Source organism: Oncorhynchus mykiss, chromosome 12, assembly GCF_057628025.1.
Source record: "Oncorhynchus mykiss isolate SJ-2025 chromosome 12, ASM5762802v1, whole genome shotgun sequence".
NCBI lineage: Eukaryota > Metazoa > Chordata > Actinopteri > Salmoniformes > Salmonidae > Oncorhynchus > Oncorhynchus mykiss.
In genome coordinates, this window is record NC_143033.1 from 64,937,816 (window position 1) to 64,951,155 (window position 13,340).

A 13,340-nucleotide genomic window follows, 5' to 3' on the forward strand; every position below is an offset into this window, starting at 1 on the left:
TGGCACTGATGAAGCAATCTTCAGCATAGTGCATCTCATCCTGCAACATTTGGAGAACCCCAAGGCTTATGCTCGACTGCTATTTGTGAATCTTAGTTCAGCATTTAACATCTTGCAGCAACACATCTTCCTCAGTAAACTCAGACAGATGTCAGTCAAACCCTATACCATCAGGTGGTATCACTCATTTCTGACCAACGGGAGCCAAAGGTCATTGAGGTGCCCCCCAAAGGCTGAGAGTTCACCCATCCTATTCACACAGTATACAAATTAATGTACAAGTAGACTATGTTGTCCAGTTTTCTGATATTTCCATTCTCAGTCTAATGTATAGACACTGACACTACTGTGTATATGTCAGAGATGCAAAGGTTTGTGTAGTGATGTGATGACCACCACGTCATCCTAAATGTCCAGCAAATGTTTTTTGACCCCAAATCTATTGGTGACCACTCACCTGTGGTGGTCCATAACGTGGACAATACTCAGGTCCACTCTTACAAATGCTCTAGTGTCCAACAATGCCTTTATTTTCTGCGTAGGTTCAGGGTTTTTGGAGTCAAACAGAAGGGCATGCTCCTATTCTACCAGGCTATCAAATATGGAGTATTCAATTCTAAGGGTATTTCAGCCTGGTTTGGCAACTTGTCAGTTACTTTAAAATAACAAATCAATCACCTGGTCCAGACAGCCATAAAGGTGATACAGTAGGTGTGAGGTAGCTCTGCATTGCAGACTGTGTTTATTAACAAACAATCATGAGACTAACCCTCCCATGTACTCCACCTAGAGTTTCAGCTTCTCCCCTCAGGCAGACACAACAGGGTTCCTCATTGTAAGCTGAACAGATAAAGGCAGTCAAACTCCTAATCAGCAGTAGATACAGTATATAGTAGATATACACTGAGTGTACAAAACATAAGGAACAGTTCTTTCCATGACGGAGACTGACCAGGTGAAAGCTATGATGCCTTATTGATGTCCACTTCATTCAGTGTAGATGAAGGGGACAGGTTAAAGAAGGTTTTTAAGCCTTGAGACAAATGAGACACGGATTGTGTGTGTGCCATTCAAAAAGATTTAAGTGAATGAATATATGAAAATAACGTTTTTCATTAAAATACGTCAATCATTATTTGAAAATGTTAACCGTTGTGTAAAAATGATGATGCCCTCAAAGCCGGTGATAGAGTATATATTGGCACAACACCCCTCCAAACACCGGCTTCTGTCTATAATGGAGTGGCCAGCACAGTCACCGGATCTCATCCCTATTGAGCTGTTGTGGAAGCAGCTTGACCGTATGGTATGCTTATGGTCGTTGTCCTGTTGGAAGATGAACCTTCGCCCCAGTCTGAAGTCCTGAGCGCTCTGGAGCAGGTTTTCATCAAGAATCTCTCTGTACTTTGCACCGTTCATCTTTCCCTCGATCCTGACTAGTCTCCCAGTCCCTGCCACTGAAAAACATCCCTACAGCATGATGCTGCCACTACCATGCTTCACCGTAGGGATGTTGCCAGGTTTCCTCCAGAAGTAACGCTTGACATTAAGGCCAAAGAGTTCAATCTTGGTTTCATCAGACAAGATTATCTTGCTTCTCATGGTCTGAGAGTCCTTTAGGTGCTTTTTGGCTAACTCCAATCAGGCTGTCATATGCCTTTTACTGAGGAGTGGTTTCTGTCTGGCCACTCTACCATAAAGGCCTGATTGGAGTGTTGCAGAGATTGTTACCCTTCTGGAAGGTTCTCCCATCTACACAGACTAACTCACACCTCCCTGACCAAGGCCCTTCTCCCCTGATTGCTCAGTTTGGCCAGGCAACCAGCTCCAGGAAGAGTCTTGGTGGTTCCAAACTTCTTCCATTTAAGAATTATGGAGGCCACTGTGTTCTTGGGGACCTCCAATGCTGCAGACATTTTTTGGTACCTTTCCCCAGATCTGTGTCTCGATAAAATCCTGTCTCGGAGCTCTATGGACAATTCCCTTGACCTCATTGCTTGGTTTTTGCTCTGACATGCACTATCAACTGTGGGACCTTATATAGACATGTGTGTGCCTTTCCAAATCATGTCCAGTCAATAGAATTTTGACTCCCATCAAGTTGTAGAAACATCTCAAGGATAACCAATGGAAACAGGATGCACCTGAGCTCAATTTCGTGTCTCACAGCTAAGTGTCTGAATACTTATTTAAATACGGTATTTCTGTTTAAGAAATCTGCAAAGATTTCTATTAAAAAAAACGGTTCGTGCTTTGTCAATGATGGAAAAAAACAGTTTATTCCATTTTAGAACAAGGCTGTAACGTAGCAAAATGTGGAAAAAGGGAACGGGTCTGAATACTTTCAGAATGCACTGTATGTGTATGGCACTGTTAAGGAGAGCCTGAAAACTGCACATTAGTTTATAATGTGTGTCCCCTATAATTGACTAAAATGATTATTTATTAATTCACAACCAGGATGATGCTAGTCCCAACAGACATTGAACCAGATAATGTTGATGCTCAAGCCCATCATCAAGTTGAGGAAAGAGAGGCAAATGCCCCAGAAAAGTCAGAGGACAACAAGGAGAATCAGACAGACAGAGTGACAGAGGAGCTCAAGTGTGTGGGTGCAGTGATGTGGGCTGGTGTGGCTAAAATGTCAGGGCTGAATTTTTGTCCCAGTCTGCCCCTGATGCTGGTTGATGACTTTTTGCAAATCCAAATGTGTTTTACATGTAGACCCCACGTCACAATACGTTGACAAATTATGCTGAAACAATGTTGATTCAACCAGCTTGGCTATAACGGACTAACATTCGAATTGGAGTTGATGACAACACAATACATAAAACACACAACTTGAAGCAATGTCAAGCTGCATTACGATAAGAGACAGGCACAGGAATTACGTAATAGGGGCTTTTATTTCTCCCCAAAATAAAGTACGTCATGAAAACGACAGGGACGAAGCCCAAAACAGACACGTAAATATATAACACAGGGATGTAATCCAAACAAAAGAGTGAGGTGTAAAACCTCTAAATAATACATGGGACGAGACCGGTAAAACAGTGCCTTGCGAAAGTATTCGGCCCCCTTGAACTTTGCGACCTTTTGCCACATTTCAGGCTTCAAACATAAAGATATAAAACTATTTTTTTGTGAAGAATCAACAACAAGTGGGACACAATCATGAAGTGGAACGACATTTATTGGATATTTCAAACTTTTTTAACTAATCAAAAACTGAAAAATTGGGCGTGCAAAATTATTCAGCCCCTTTACTTTCAGTGCAGCAAACTCCAGAAGTTCAGTGAGGATCTCTGAATGATCCAATGTTGACCTAAATGACTAATGATGATAAATACAATCCACCTGTGTGTAATCAAGTCTCCGTATAAATGCACCTGCACTGTGATAGTCTCAGAGGTCTGTTAAAAGCGCAGAGAGCATCATGAAGAACAAGGAACACACCAGGCATGTCCGAGATACTGTTGTGAAGAAGTTTAAAGCCTGATTTGGATACAAAAAGATTTCCCAAACTTTAAACATCCCAAGGAGCACTGTGCAAGCGATAATATTGAAATGGAAGGAGTATCAGACTACTGCAAATCTACCAAGACCTGGCCGTCCCTCTAAACTGTCAGCTCATACAAGGAGAAGACTGATCAGAGATGCAGCCAAGAGGCCCATGATCACTCTGGATGAACTGCAGAGATCTACAGCTGAGGTGGGAGACTCTGTCCATAGGACAACAATCAGTCGTATATTGCACAAATCTGGCCTTTATGGAAGAGTGGCAAGAAAGCCATTTCTTAAAGATATCCATAAAAAGTGTCATTTAAAGTTTGCCACAAGCCACCTGGGAGACACACCAAACATGTGGAAGAAGGTGCTCTGGTCAGATGAAACCAAAATTGAACTTTTTGGCAACAATGCAAAACGTTATGTTTGGCGTAAAAGCAACACAGCTGAACACACCATCCCCACTGTCAAACATGGTGGTGGCAGCATCATGGTTTGGGCCTGCTTTTCTTCAGCAGGGACAGGGAAGATGGTTAAAATTGATGGGAAGATGGATGGAGCCAAATACAGGACCATTCTGGAAGAAAACCTGATGGAGTCTGCAAAAGACCTGAGATTGGGACGGAGATTTGTCTTCCAGCAAGACAATGATCCAAAACATAAAGCAAAATCTACAATGGAATGGTTCAAAAATAAACATATCCAGGTGTTAGAATGGCCAAGTCAAAGTCCAGACCTGAATCCAATCGAGAATCTGTGGAAAGAACTGACAACTGCTGTTCACAAATGCTCTCCATCCAACCTCACTGAGCTCGAGCTGTTTTGCAAGGAGGAATGGGAAAAAAATGTCAGTCTCTCGATGTGCAAAACTGATAGAGACATACCCCAAGCGACTTACAGCTGTAATCGCAGCAAAAGGTGGCGCTACAAAGTATTAACTTAAGGGGGCTGAATAATTTTGCACGCCCAATTTTTCAGTTTTTGATTTGTTAAAAAAGTTTGAAATATCCAATAAATGTCGTTCCACTTCATGATTGTGTCCCACTTGTTGATTCTTCACAAAAAAATACAGTTTTCTATCTTTATGTTTGAAGCCTGAAATGTGGCAATAGGTCGCAAAGTTCAAGGGGGCTGAATACTTTCGCAAGGCACTGTATTTCGTTTTTAAGTAAACAACTCTCAACAATCATTCACGATAGCACATTGAAAATAGTTACTGGAAAATACCAGAACTAAGCAGGGCTGGGTTTGGTTAAAATCCTGGATGGGAGACCAAAGTGTATCTTTAGATAGATCACAGTGCTCCCCATTGTTTTGTTTTTCTGATAGTGGATATAATTTTGAAGATCTGACGTTGTTTTAAAGGTACAAAGTCAACATATTTGATACAAGGTTTGTCTATGTAAAAATTTGGCTAACATGATGACATAATCCTGTGGTTGAAATGTCACTTTAAAAACAAAAGTTGATTCAAATTGTTTGAGTTACAAACGATAAACAATCTATGAAAAGCTGAGCTCCCACAAACTGTCACGTTTTTCAAAATTGAACCCAGAAGCAGACCAGGACAAGGAGAGTAGGAAGAAGGTGAGTATTTATTTACAAGTGAATGTGAATGGGTAGATATATCCAGGTGGCGTAGCGGGCAGCGGTGGTGAGTTGATGGGAGTAAATAGGTATTTCCAATGGGGAAGCGGAATCCTCCGACGACCTGGCGGGAATGGGGTAAATGATCCGGGTGAGTAACTGAAGACAGAACAAACGGAGGTAAGTTTAAGGCAAGCAATACGTAAAAAACAACAAAACAAATTCTATCCAACTTGAGGCTGATACTATGGCACAACATACTGTTCATGGCTAACGATCCGGCAGGGAATGGATGTCAGGTCCGGGCTTATGAAGAGGAGAAATGATGATCAGGACCAGGTGTGCAGATAGCTGATGGGATACAGGTGCGGGTAATCAGAACTCCCAACTGGCTACATTGCCCGGCAACCAGACAGGGTGCATTCCAGGACGCCGGAAAAAAACACTCCAGGACAGAACACAGGCAAAAACAGACTCAGGAAACGGGATTCGTGACACAAACATGCACATGTAATATGTTTTGCTCTATGACGCTCAAACGCTATTCAAGAGTCGTTAGAAGATCATAAGGAATCCTAGGACATAGTATCTATAATACTGTAATAAGCTCACATAGCTGCTGTCACAATCTACAAACTACACAGTTGTCACTGACTAGTTGGATATTAATTTCCCATTGAGCAAACCATTTCTGTAATTACAGCATTCATATAAAGTCATTTTTATATATTTTTTTCTTTGGCAGACTATATTTTTATTGACAGTTTGTCAATAAAACTCATGAATGCAAATGTTGATGCCAAATTGTTTTGTGTTCTACTTGTAGCCCTGGTTGTCTTAAAAATTAGAGCTGGACATGCAGATAAATGAAAGTCAGATAAATGAAAATCCGAATTTTGCTGGGGTCTCGGGACTGATACGGTTAATGACATTCTCTGCTGCCAATTTGGTCTTTATCCCAAATCTGTGACCTCATCGTGTACATTAAAATAAGAATACATGTATGAGCGGAACTGAAAGTGATAATAGATATCGCATTGCACTGAGTGTAAAAAACATTAGGAACACCTGCTCTTTTCATGACAGACTGACCAGGTGAAAGCTATGGTCCCTTATTGATGTCACTTGTTAAATCCACTTCAATCAGTGTAGATGAAGGGGAGGAGACAGGTTGAATAAGCATTTTTAGGCTTTGAGACATTGATTGTGTATGTGTGCCATTCAGAGGGTGAATGGGCAAGACAAAATATTTAAGTGGCTTTGAATGGGGTATGGTAGTAGGTGCCAGGCGCATCGGTTTGAGTGTCAAGAACTGCAACCCTGCTGGGTTTTTCATGGTCAACAGTTTCCCGTGTGTATAAAGAACGCATTCGACACCTTGTAGAGTTCATGCCCCGACGAATTGGGAATGTTCTGAGGGCAAAAGGGGCTGCAACTCAATATTAGGAAGGTGTTCCTAATGTTTTGTGCACTGTGTATATGTAATTCATTTTCAGAGTAAATACAAACTTAACTATGTATCTATGTATTCCCTAAAATAATCTCATCACACATCTCATCAAATTTTGTGACAGTAAGAAGAAGCTGCATATAAAAAAAAGCCTCAAACTCCTCAAAATTAAAAAAGCCTCAAACTAAACAAAGAAAATGCCCATTACCATATTCGGTATGTTGAGTAACAATATACGATAGAAAGAGAATAATAGCCACATATCAGTAGATGTGTGGAAACTTGATAACCCTACAGAAGGTAGAGGATTTTACATAAACTTGAAACGGTTCCGTAATGACAGATGCTGGGAGACCGGAAGCAAGTACAGGGTGAGGATTTTATAATAAATAGAAACAAAAGCCAGAAAAGCGTCTGGACAAGAGAAACAAAACAACATCGATGCAGACACGGGAATGAAACTGAGGAAGTGACAGATGTATGGCAGGCAATCAATGACGTGTGGAGTCCAGGTGAGTCCGATGAAGCACTGGCGCGCGCAACGTTGGTGGCAGGTGCGCGTTATGGTGAGCAGCCTGGCAACCTCGAGCGTCTTAGAGACAAAACTAATGAACAATGTGACCACACCCACAGTGAGTCAGGATTTCAAGAGAAATGAAACTCTTTTTTTCTTCTTCTTACACTATATGTTCCCGTTCTCTTCAGTCAGTGAAGTTACCACACACAACTTGGTTAGCTGTAGATCAGACACAATGGCGAGTAAAATGGCAGCCTCTGTCTCATTGGAACAGGAATGTCCCATCTGTCTAGACCTGCTGAAAGATCCGGTGACTATGCCTTGTGGACACAGTCACTGTATGGGCTGTATCCAGGGCTTATGGGAGCAGGAGGACCAGATGGGAGGTCAGATCTGCCCCCAGTGCAAAGAAAGTCTTACACAACCTTGGCCCACTCTGAACCAAAATACTATTCTGGCTGAAATGGTGGCGAAACTGAAGAAGACAGAACTCCAAGCTGCTCCTCTTACGGAAGATGTGGTTGCATGTGACTTCTGCACTAGAGGAGCGAACCAAGCTGTCAAGTCCTGCCTGGTGTGCCTGGCCTCTTACTGTGAGACTCACCTAAAGCCCCACTATGAAAACCCTTCCTTTGGAAGGCACAAGCTGCTGGATGCCACCCGACGATTACAGGAACGGGTTTGCTCAACTCATCACAAACTGCTGGAGGTTTACTGCAGAACCGACAAACTGTGTGTGTGTGTGAGTTGTGCACTGTACGATCACAAAGGCCATGTCACCGTCGCTGCATCAGCTGAAAGAATGGAGAAGCAGGTAGGTGCTAAAACCATAGACATTAAAGCCAGTAGATCGTGGTTGCGCTGACGTCATCCCCGATTTTCCTATGGAAAACTCCCAATGGCGGATGAAGCCAGGAGTATTAGAATTTGAAGTGCGCTATATTGCTGAATGGGTCTGAATGGCACATTAACATGGTTTACGGTGAAAGTGTCCGTAACTAGTAAAGGACCATGGTCGATGTAGTCGTTTTCATCCTGCCTGAGAGAGTCAACCTAACGCTGCGTGGTCCTGTGTGATGACACATGTAGTAGTCTGAATGGATCACTACTATTTGTAGTGAACTTTAAAAGAATGAATCGTGGAGATCGAACTTGATCTAATGTTAGAGGCCCAAACGGCCGTAAAATGTTGTTTTGTTTGGCCGTTCTGGCGATTGTAATTTACATAGGTTTTATAGAGCAGACCAGGGCGTTGGACACCACTAGGTTGCTACGCAGGCCTGGCTAAAACTCATTGGTGGAACATAATTTAACTTTATGTGAAAGGTAATCTGAAGCGCTCTGGCACAGTGATTTAGTTCTGCCAATTAGCCTAATCTTGTAAATCACATCCTGATCTATGCTGGTTATCATCTATAGTCTCACCTGTGTCACTATCTGTTCAGCTCCACTTATCATGTTTCCTTTGGTGCTATTAGTGCATTTGTTTGTTAAGAAAGTGGAAAGCTCATGTTGAGTTGTCTGGGGCTTCTCTCTGCTCACAGAAAGAGACAGAGGCCACAGGAGGATCATGTAGACAGAAAGTCAAGGAAAAGGAAGAGGAGGTCGAGCACCTGAGGGGAGCTTTGGTGTTGTTTAAGGTGAGCTAGGATGTTTTGCAAGAGATGGGCTACTGTATATGATCAAGGTAAGAGTGGTGGTGGTGTTTGACGTGAACTTAATCTGCCACGACTTTATCTGTACACATGTTGTACTGCATTGAATCTGTTATCTCCATCTTATTAGCGTTCTAAAGTACTAGTGCATATTTTAATTAGATTAGATTGATTTGATTAGATGGCCTTTATGATCCCACCAAGGAAATATTAATTTGGTAATTTGCTTAAAAAGACAAAATATGTAACACAAAATAATACACAATACATTTTATATGAAAGTACAATAGGCTGCAGATTTACAGTGCAAGTGCAATACATATTTACTGTACACACCTATCAACTAGTCAACAGTCCAATTAGACTATCCATTGTACTGCCTAATGGCTGTTGGAATTAAAGAGTCCTTTATATCTGTTTTTCCTGAGCTTCTTTTTTAAAGAAGTCGTCTTCCCCTAGCCAGGCTATGACTGAATTTCGGGTGAAGGGGATGTGTACTGTCCTGTAAAATGTTACGTTTTTGGAGGATGAGTTTTGTGTACAGGCTGGAAGCAGCTGATTCTTGGTCCATACTACCAATGATCCTTCCCCACTGTCTTGATCAGGCACTGAAGCTTGGCCTTGCGCTCGCATGTTGCCAAATGCATGTCAGACCAAAGGGCAACACATTCTGCAGGACATATTTGTAAAACATATGATGATTAACATTAAAATGGTTTTGCTTTTATAAAATGTATTTTTACTATCTGTTCTAGTGACTGTTTCTTTGCAAGGGCACAGACATTGAATTGCTGTTTGTTTATATTGGTATTTATGTGGTCACTCTTATCGACTGACTCCCTGTTGATCTTTGTCGGGGGTAATTAAGTACCAGAACATTGAGGCAGGGTCTAAATCACTATATTCCTTTCGATCAGCGCTCTGCAAGGGAAGCTGTTCTGGACAGCACCAGGACACTCTCAGAGCTGAAAGTATATCTGGAGCGGAGGGGCAACCAAGTGAAGGAGCTGATCAGGGCTCAGGAAAAGGTGGAGGTGAACTGGGCGGAGGCCCAACTGCAGCGTCTGGAGCAGGAGATTATTGCGCTGAAGAAGAGAGACTCTGAGCTGAAGAAACTAACACTGACCCAAGATGACGCATACTTCCTTCAGGTATAAGCACTTCTTTGTTTAATACTCCTTACATAGAGTAGTAGAAGTAGAAACTGGATTATCTTGAGGATAATCGGTTTTGCAGAATGATATCTTTAAATGAACAGACATAATTTGCTGCCCTGGAGTTCAGCTATATGTGAAGCCATTTTCTTTCTTCAATCTTTCCAGCATTACCAAGACCCCAGGAGCTCTCCTGTATCTGAAGACCTGCCGAGCATCAACATTGACCCGCTGTGTGATTTTGGGACAGTAAAGAGAGCTTATGCTAATTTCAAGGAGCAGTTGGAATGCTTCTGTGATAGAGGAATGAAGAGGATATTGAACACAAGTAGAATTTCAGAGGTTCCCCACTGGGCACAGACGTAAATTCAATGTATATTCCACGGTGGTTCAATGCAATTTCATTAAAATGATGTGGAAACAACGTTGATTCAACCAGTGTGTTCCCAGTGGGTTAAGACTGCATATGAGATGTGAATGAGGTACTGTATATCTTCTGAAAACCCTTGAATTGGGAGTCTCGGTTTTAAAAGCTAGTAAGAAAAAGTAATAATGTGTGTATCTGTGTCCATTTTCACAGTAAAAGCCATCCATATGCTTCAGTCACCAAAGCCCAGCCAATGTAAGTGTGTTTATAATCTCAGCATGCAATAATTTTCCAGAAAAAAACCCACAAAATACTGTAGCCTATGTGAGCTAAAATGTTTGTGCAATTATTTCACTTTCAGCTCCCAAGACAATTGGTCAAGCCAATGGGAGCCCCCCAGCCTTCAAGCCCACCCTGGTAATGGGGGAACCTGCAGTAACCTGCGACACTCCCCTTTCCCTCTGTGCAAAGTCCTCTATCTTGAAGTGCTCTTCCATGAGCAAACCTTCAACTGACACAGCGATCCTATTCACTGAAAAGGGGCCATCAAATGACACTAAGCCTGCTGCTAGAGTAGAGGCCATCCTCACCAAACCCTTGTTCACCACTGACAACCTTCTCTTGACCAAATCGGCATCTAATATGAACATCAATCCCCTGCTTATTAAATCCTCATCCAACACTGAAGAGTTCACCAAACCTGCATCTGGAGCTGGTTTAGCAGTCCTCAACACCACACCTGCTCCTACAACAAGTAGAAGCATTTTCAATTGTCCTGTTGGTGTTTTTGGTAAGCCTGCAGTTGACGTAGATGATTTTTGTAAGGCAGCATTAAACACTGACAGCTGTCCTTTCATCAAAATTGTATCTGACAACAATATGAGGGAAAAGCCTAGCACAGGTTTCTCCTTTGGCAAGCCTAAATGTAACGCAGGCTCATCCCTCTTTGGCAAGCCTGAATCTAACACAGGTTCACCCCTCTTTGGCAAGCCTGAATCTAGCACAGGTTCATCCCTCTTTGGCAAGCCTGAATCTAACACAGGATTCTCATTTGGCAAGCCGGAATCTAGCACAGGTTTATCCCTCTTTGGCAAGCCTGAATCTAGCACAGGTTTATCCCTCTTTGGCAAGCCTGAATCTAGCACAGGTTCACCCCTCTTTGGCAAGCCTGAATCTAACACAGGAGTCTCATTTGGCAAGCCGAAATCTAACACAGGTTCCCCCTTCTTTGGCAAGCCTGAATCTAGCACAGGTTTATCCCTCTTTGGCAAGCCGGAATCTAACACAGGTTCATCCCTCTTTGGCAAGCCTGAATCTAGCACAGGTTTATCCCTCTTTGGCAAGCCTGAATCTAGCACAGGTTTATCCCTCTTTGGCAAGCCTGAATCTAACACAGGATTCTCATTTGGCAAGCCTGAATCTAGCACAGGTTTATCCCTCTTTGGCAAGCCTGAATCTAACACAGGATTCTCATTTGGCAAGCCTGAATCTAGCACAGGTTTATTCCTCTTTGGCAAGCCTGAATCTAACACAGGATTCTCATTTGGCAAGCCTGAATCTAGCACAGGTTCATCCCTCCTTGGCAAGCCTGAATCTAACACAGGTTTATCCCTCTTTAGCAAGCCTGAATCTAACACAGGATTCTCATTTGGCAAGCCTGAATCTAGCACAGGTTCATCCCTCTTTGGCAAGCCTGAATCTAACACAGGTTTATCCCTCTTTAGCAAGCCTGAATCTAACACAGGATTCTCATTTGGCAAGACGGAATCTAACACAGGTTCACCCCTCTTTGGCAAGCCTGAATTTAGCACAGGTTTATCCCTCTTTGGCAAGCCTGAATCTAGCACAGGTTTATCCCTCTTTGGCAAGCCTGAATCTAACACAGGATTCTCATTTGGCAAGCCTGAATCTAGCACAGGTTTATCCCTCTTTGGCAAGCCTGAATCTAGCACAGGTTTATCCCTCTTTGGCAAGCCTGAATCTAACACAGGATTCTTATTTGGCAAGCCTGAATCTAGCACAGGTTTATCCCTCTTTGGCAAGCCTGAATCTAACACAGGATTCTCATTTGGCAAGCCTGAATCTAGCACAGGTTTATCCCTCTTTGGCAAGCCTGAATCTAACACATGATTTTCATTTGGCAAGCCGGAATCTAAAACAGGATCCTCCTTTGGCAAGCCTGCAGACCAGCCTGGTGTCGTCTAGATTTCTATTTTAGGAAAATGCTTGGTTTAGTTTTCTATCAATGAAGAAATGCTGTTATCAGGGTTACACATCATGGGATTACACTATATATTGTAAATAATAATACAATGAGTTTGCCCATGCACTTTGATTTGTTATGCAGTACCAATACTGTGATGGATTTGATGTTATCTGTACTGAATTAAATGGATTTCTTCCACTGATTTAAAAACTGATAATTTACCAATTTTCTGCCCGAAGATGGCATTCAAACAACAGTCTCACTCTTATGCAGTCCCTAAATTCTCGTGGTCTGTTTTGAAAAATATGTATTCTGACTTCAATGGGACAATCTGGTTCAATAAAATAAATACAAATGTGAAAACTTGATATCATGTTGGTGCAATTGTAGTTTCTTACATATTGTTTCTGTATTTACCATTAAGTACAAAATGTACATAGCACTTAACACATGGATCTCACAGCCATTTTTATGTATTTGTTTGGTGTGTGTGTGTGTGTGTTGCTGTTTTCATACTGACGGCATACCAATCAAATCAAACTTGAGAAACAAGATTTGCTGGTCTGATGAAACCAAGATTGAACTCTTTGGCCTGAATGCCAAGCGTCACGTCTGGAGGAAACCTGGCGGTGGCAGTATCATGCTGTAGGGATGTTTTTCAGTTGCAGGGACTGGGAGACTAGTCAGGATTGAAGGAAAGATGAATAGAGCAAAGTGCAGAGATCCTTGATGGAAACCTGCTCCAGAGCACTGAGGACCTCAAACTGGGGCGAAGGTTCACCTTCCAACAGGACAACAACCCTAAGCAAACAGCCAAGACAACGCAGGGGTGGCTTCGGGACAAGTCTCTGAATGTCCTTGAGTGGCCCAGCCAGAGCCTGGATTTGAACCCGA

The 13,340-nt window shown here is 42.3% G+C and overlaps 1 protein-coding gene across 1 annotated transcript; it reads left to right on the forward strand.

Moving 5' to 3' along the window:
- Window positions 1-6,903: 6,903 nt before the first annotated feature.
- On the forward strand, window positions 6,904-12,814 carry LOC110539080 (uncharacterized). Its single transcript, XM_036937949.2, has 6 exons — window positions 6,904-7,878; window positions 8,609-8,704; window positions 9,637-9,870; window positions 10,042-10,201; window positions 10,454-10,495; window positions 10,602-12,814. The coding sequence occupies exons 1-6, from the start codon at window positions 7,024-7,026 to the stop codon at window positions 12,368-12,370; spliced, it is 3,156 nt and encodes a 1,051-aa protein (XP_036793844.2). The 5' UTR covers window positions 6,904-7,023; the 3' UTR covers window positions 12,371-12,814.
- Window positions 12,815-13,340: the final 526 nt, after the last annotated feature.

Bases quoted from the DNA above. Each gene is read 5' to 3' on its own strand.
- LOC110539080 (XM_036937949.2), top strand. From the start codon at position 7,024: ATGTATGGCAGGCAATCAATGACGTGTGGAGTCCAGGTGAGTCCGATG. The intron at 9,871-10,041 runs GTATAAGCACTT...CAATCTTTCCAG, and splicing joins ATGACGCATACTTCCTTCAG to CATTACCAAGACCCCAGGAG. The intron at 10,496-10,601 runs GTAAGTGTGTTT...TTTCACTTTCAG, and splicing joins GTCACCAAAGCCCAGCCAAT to CTCCCAAGACAATTGGTCAA.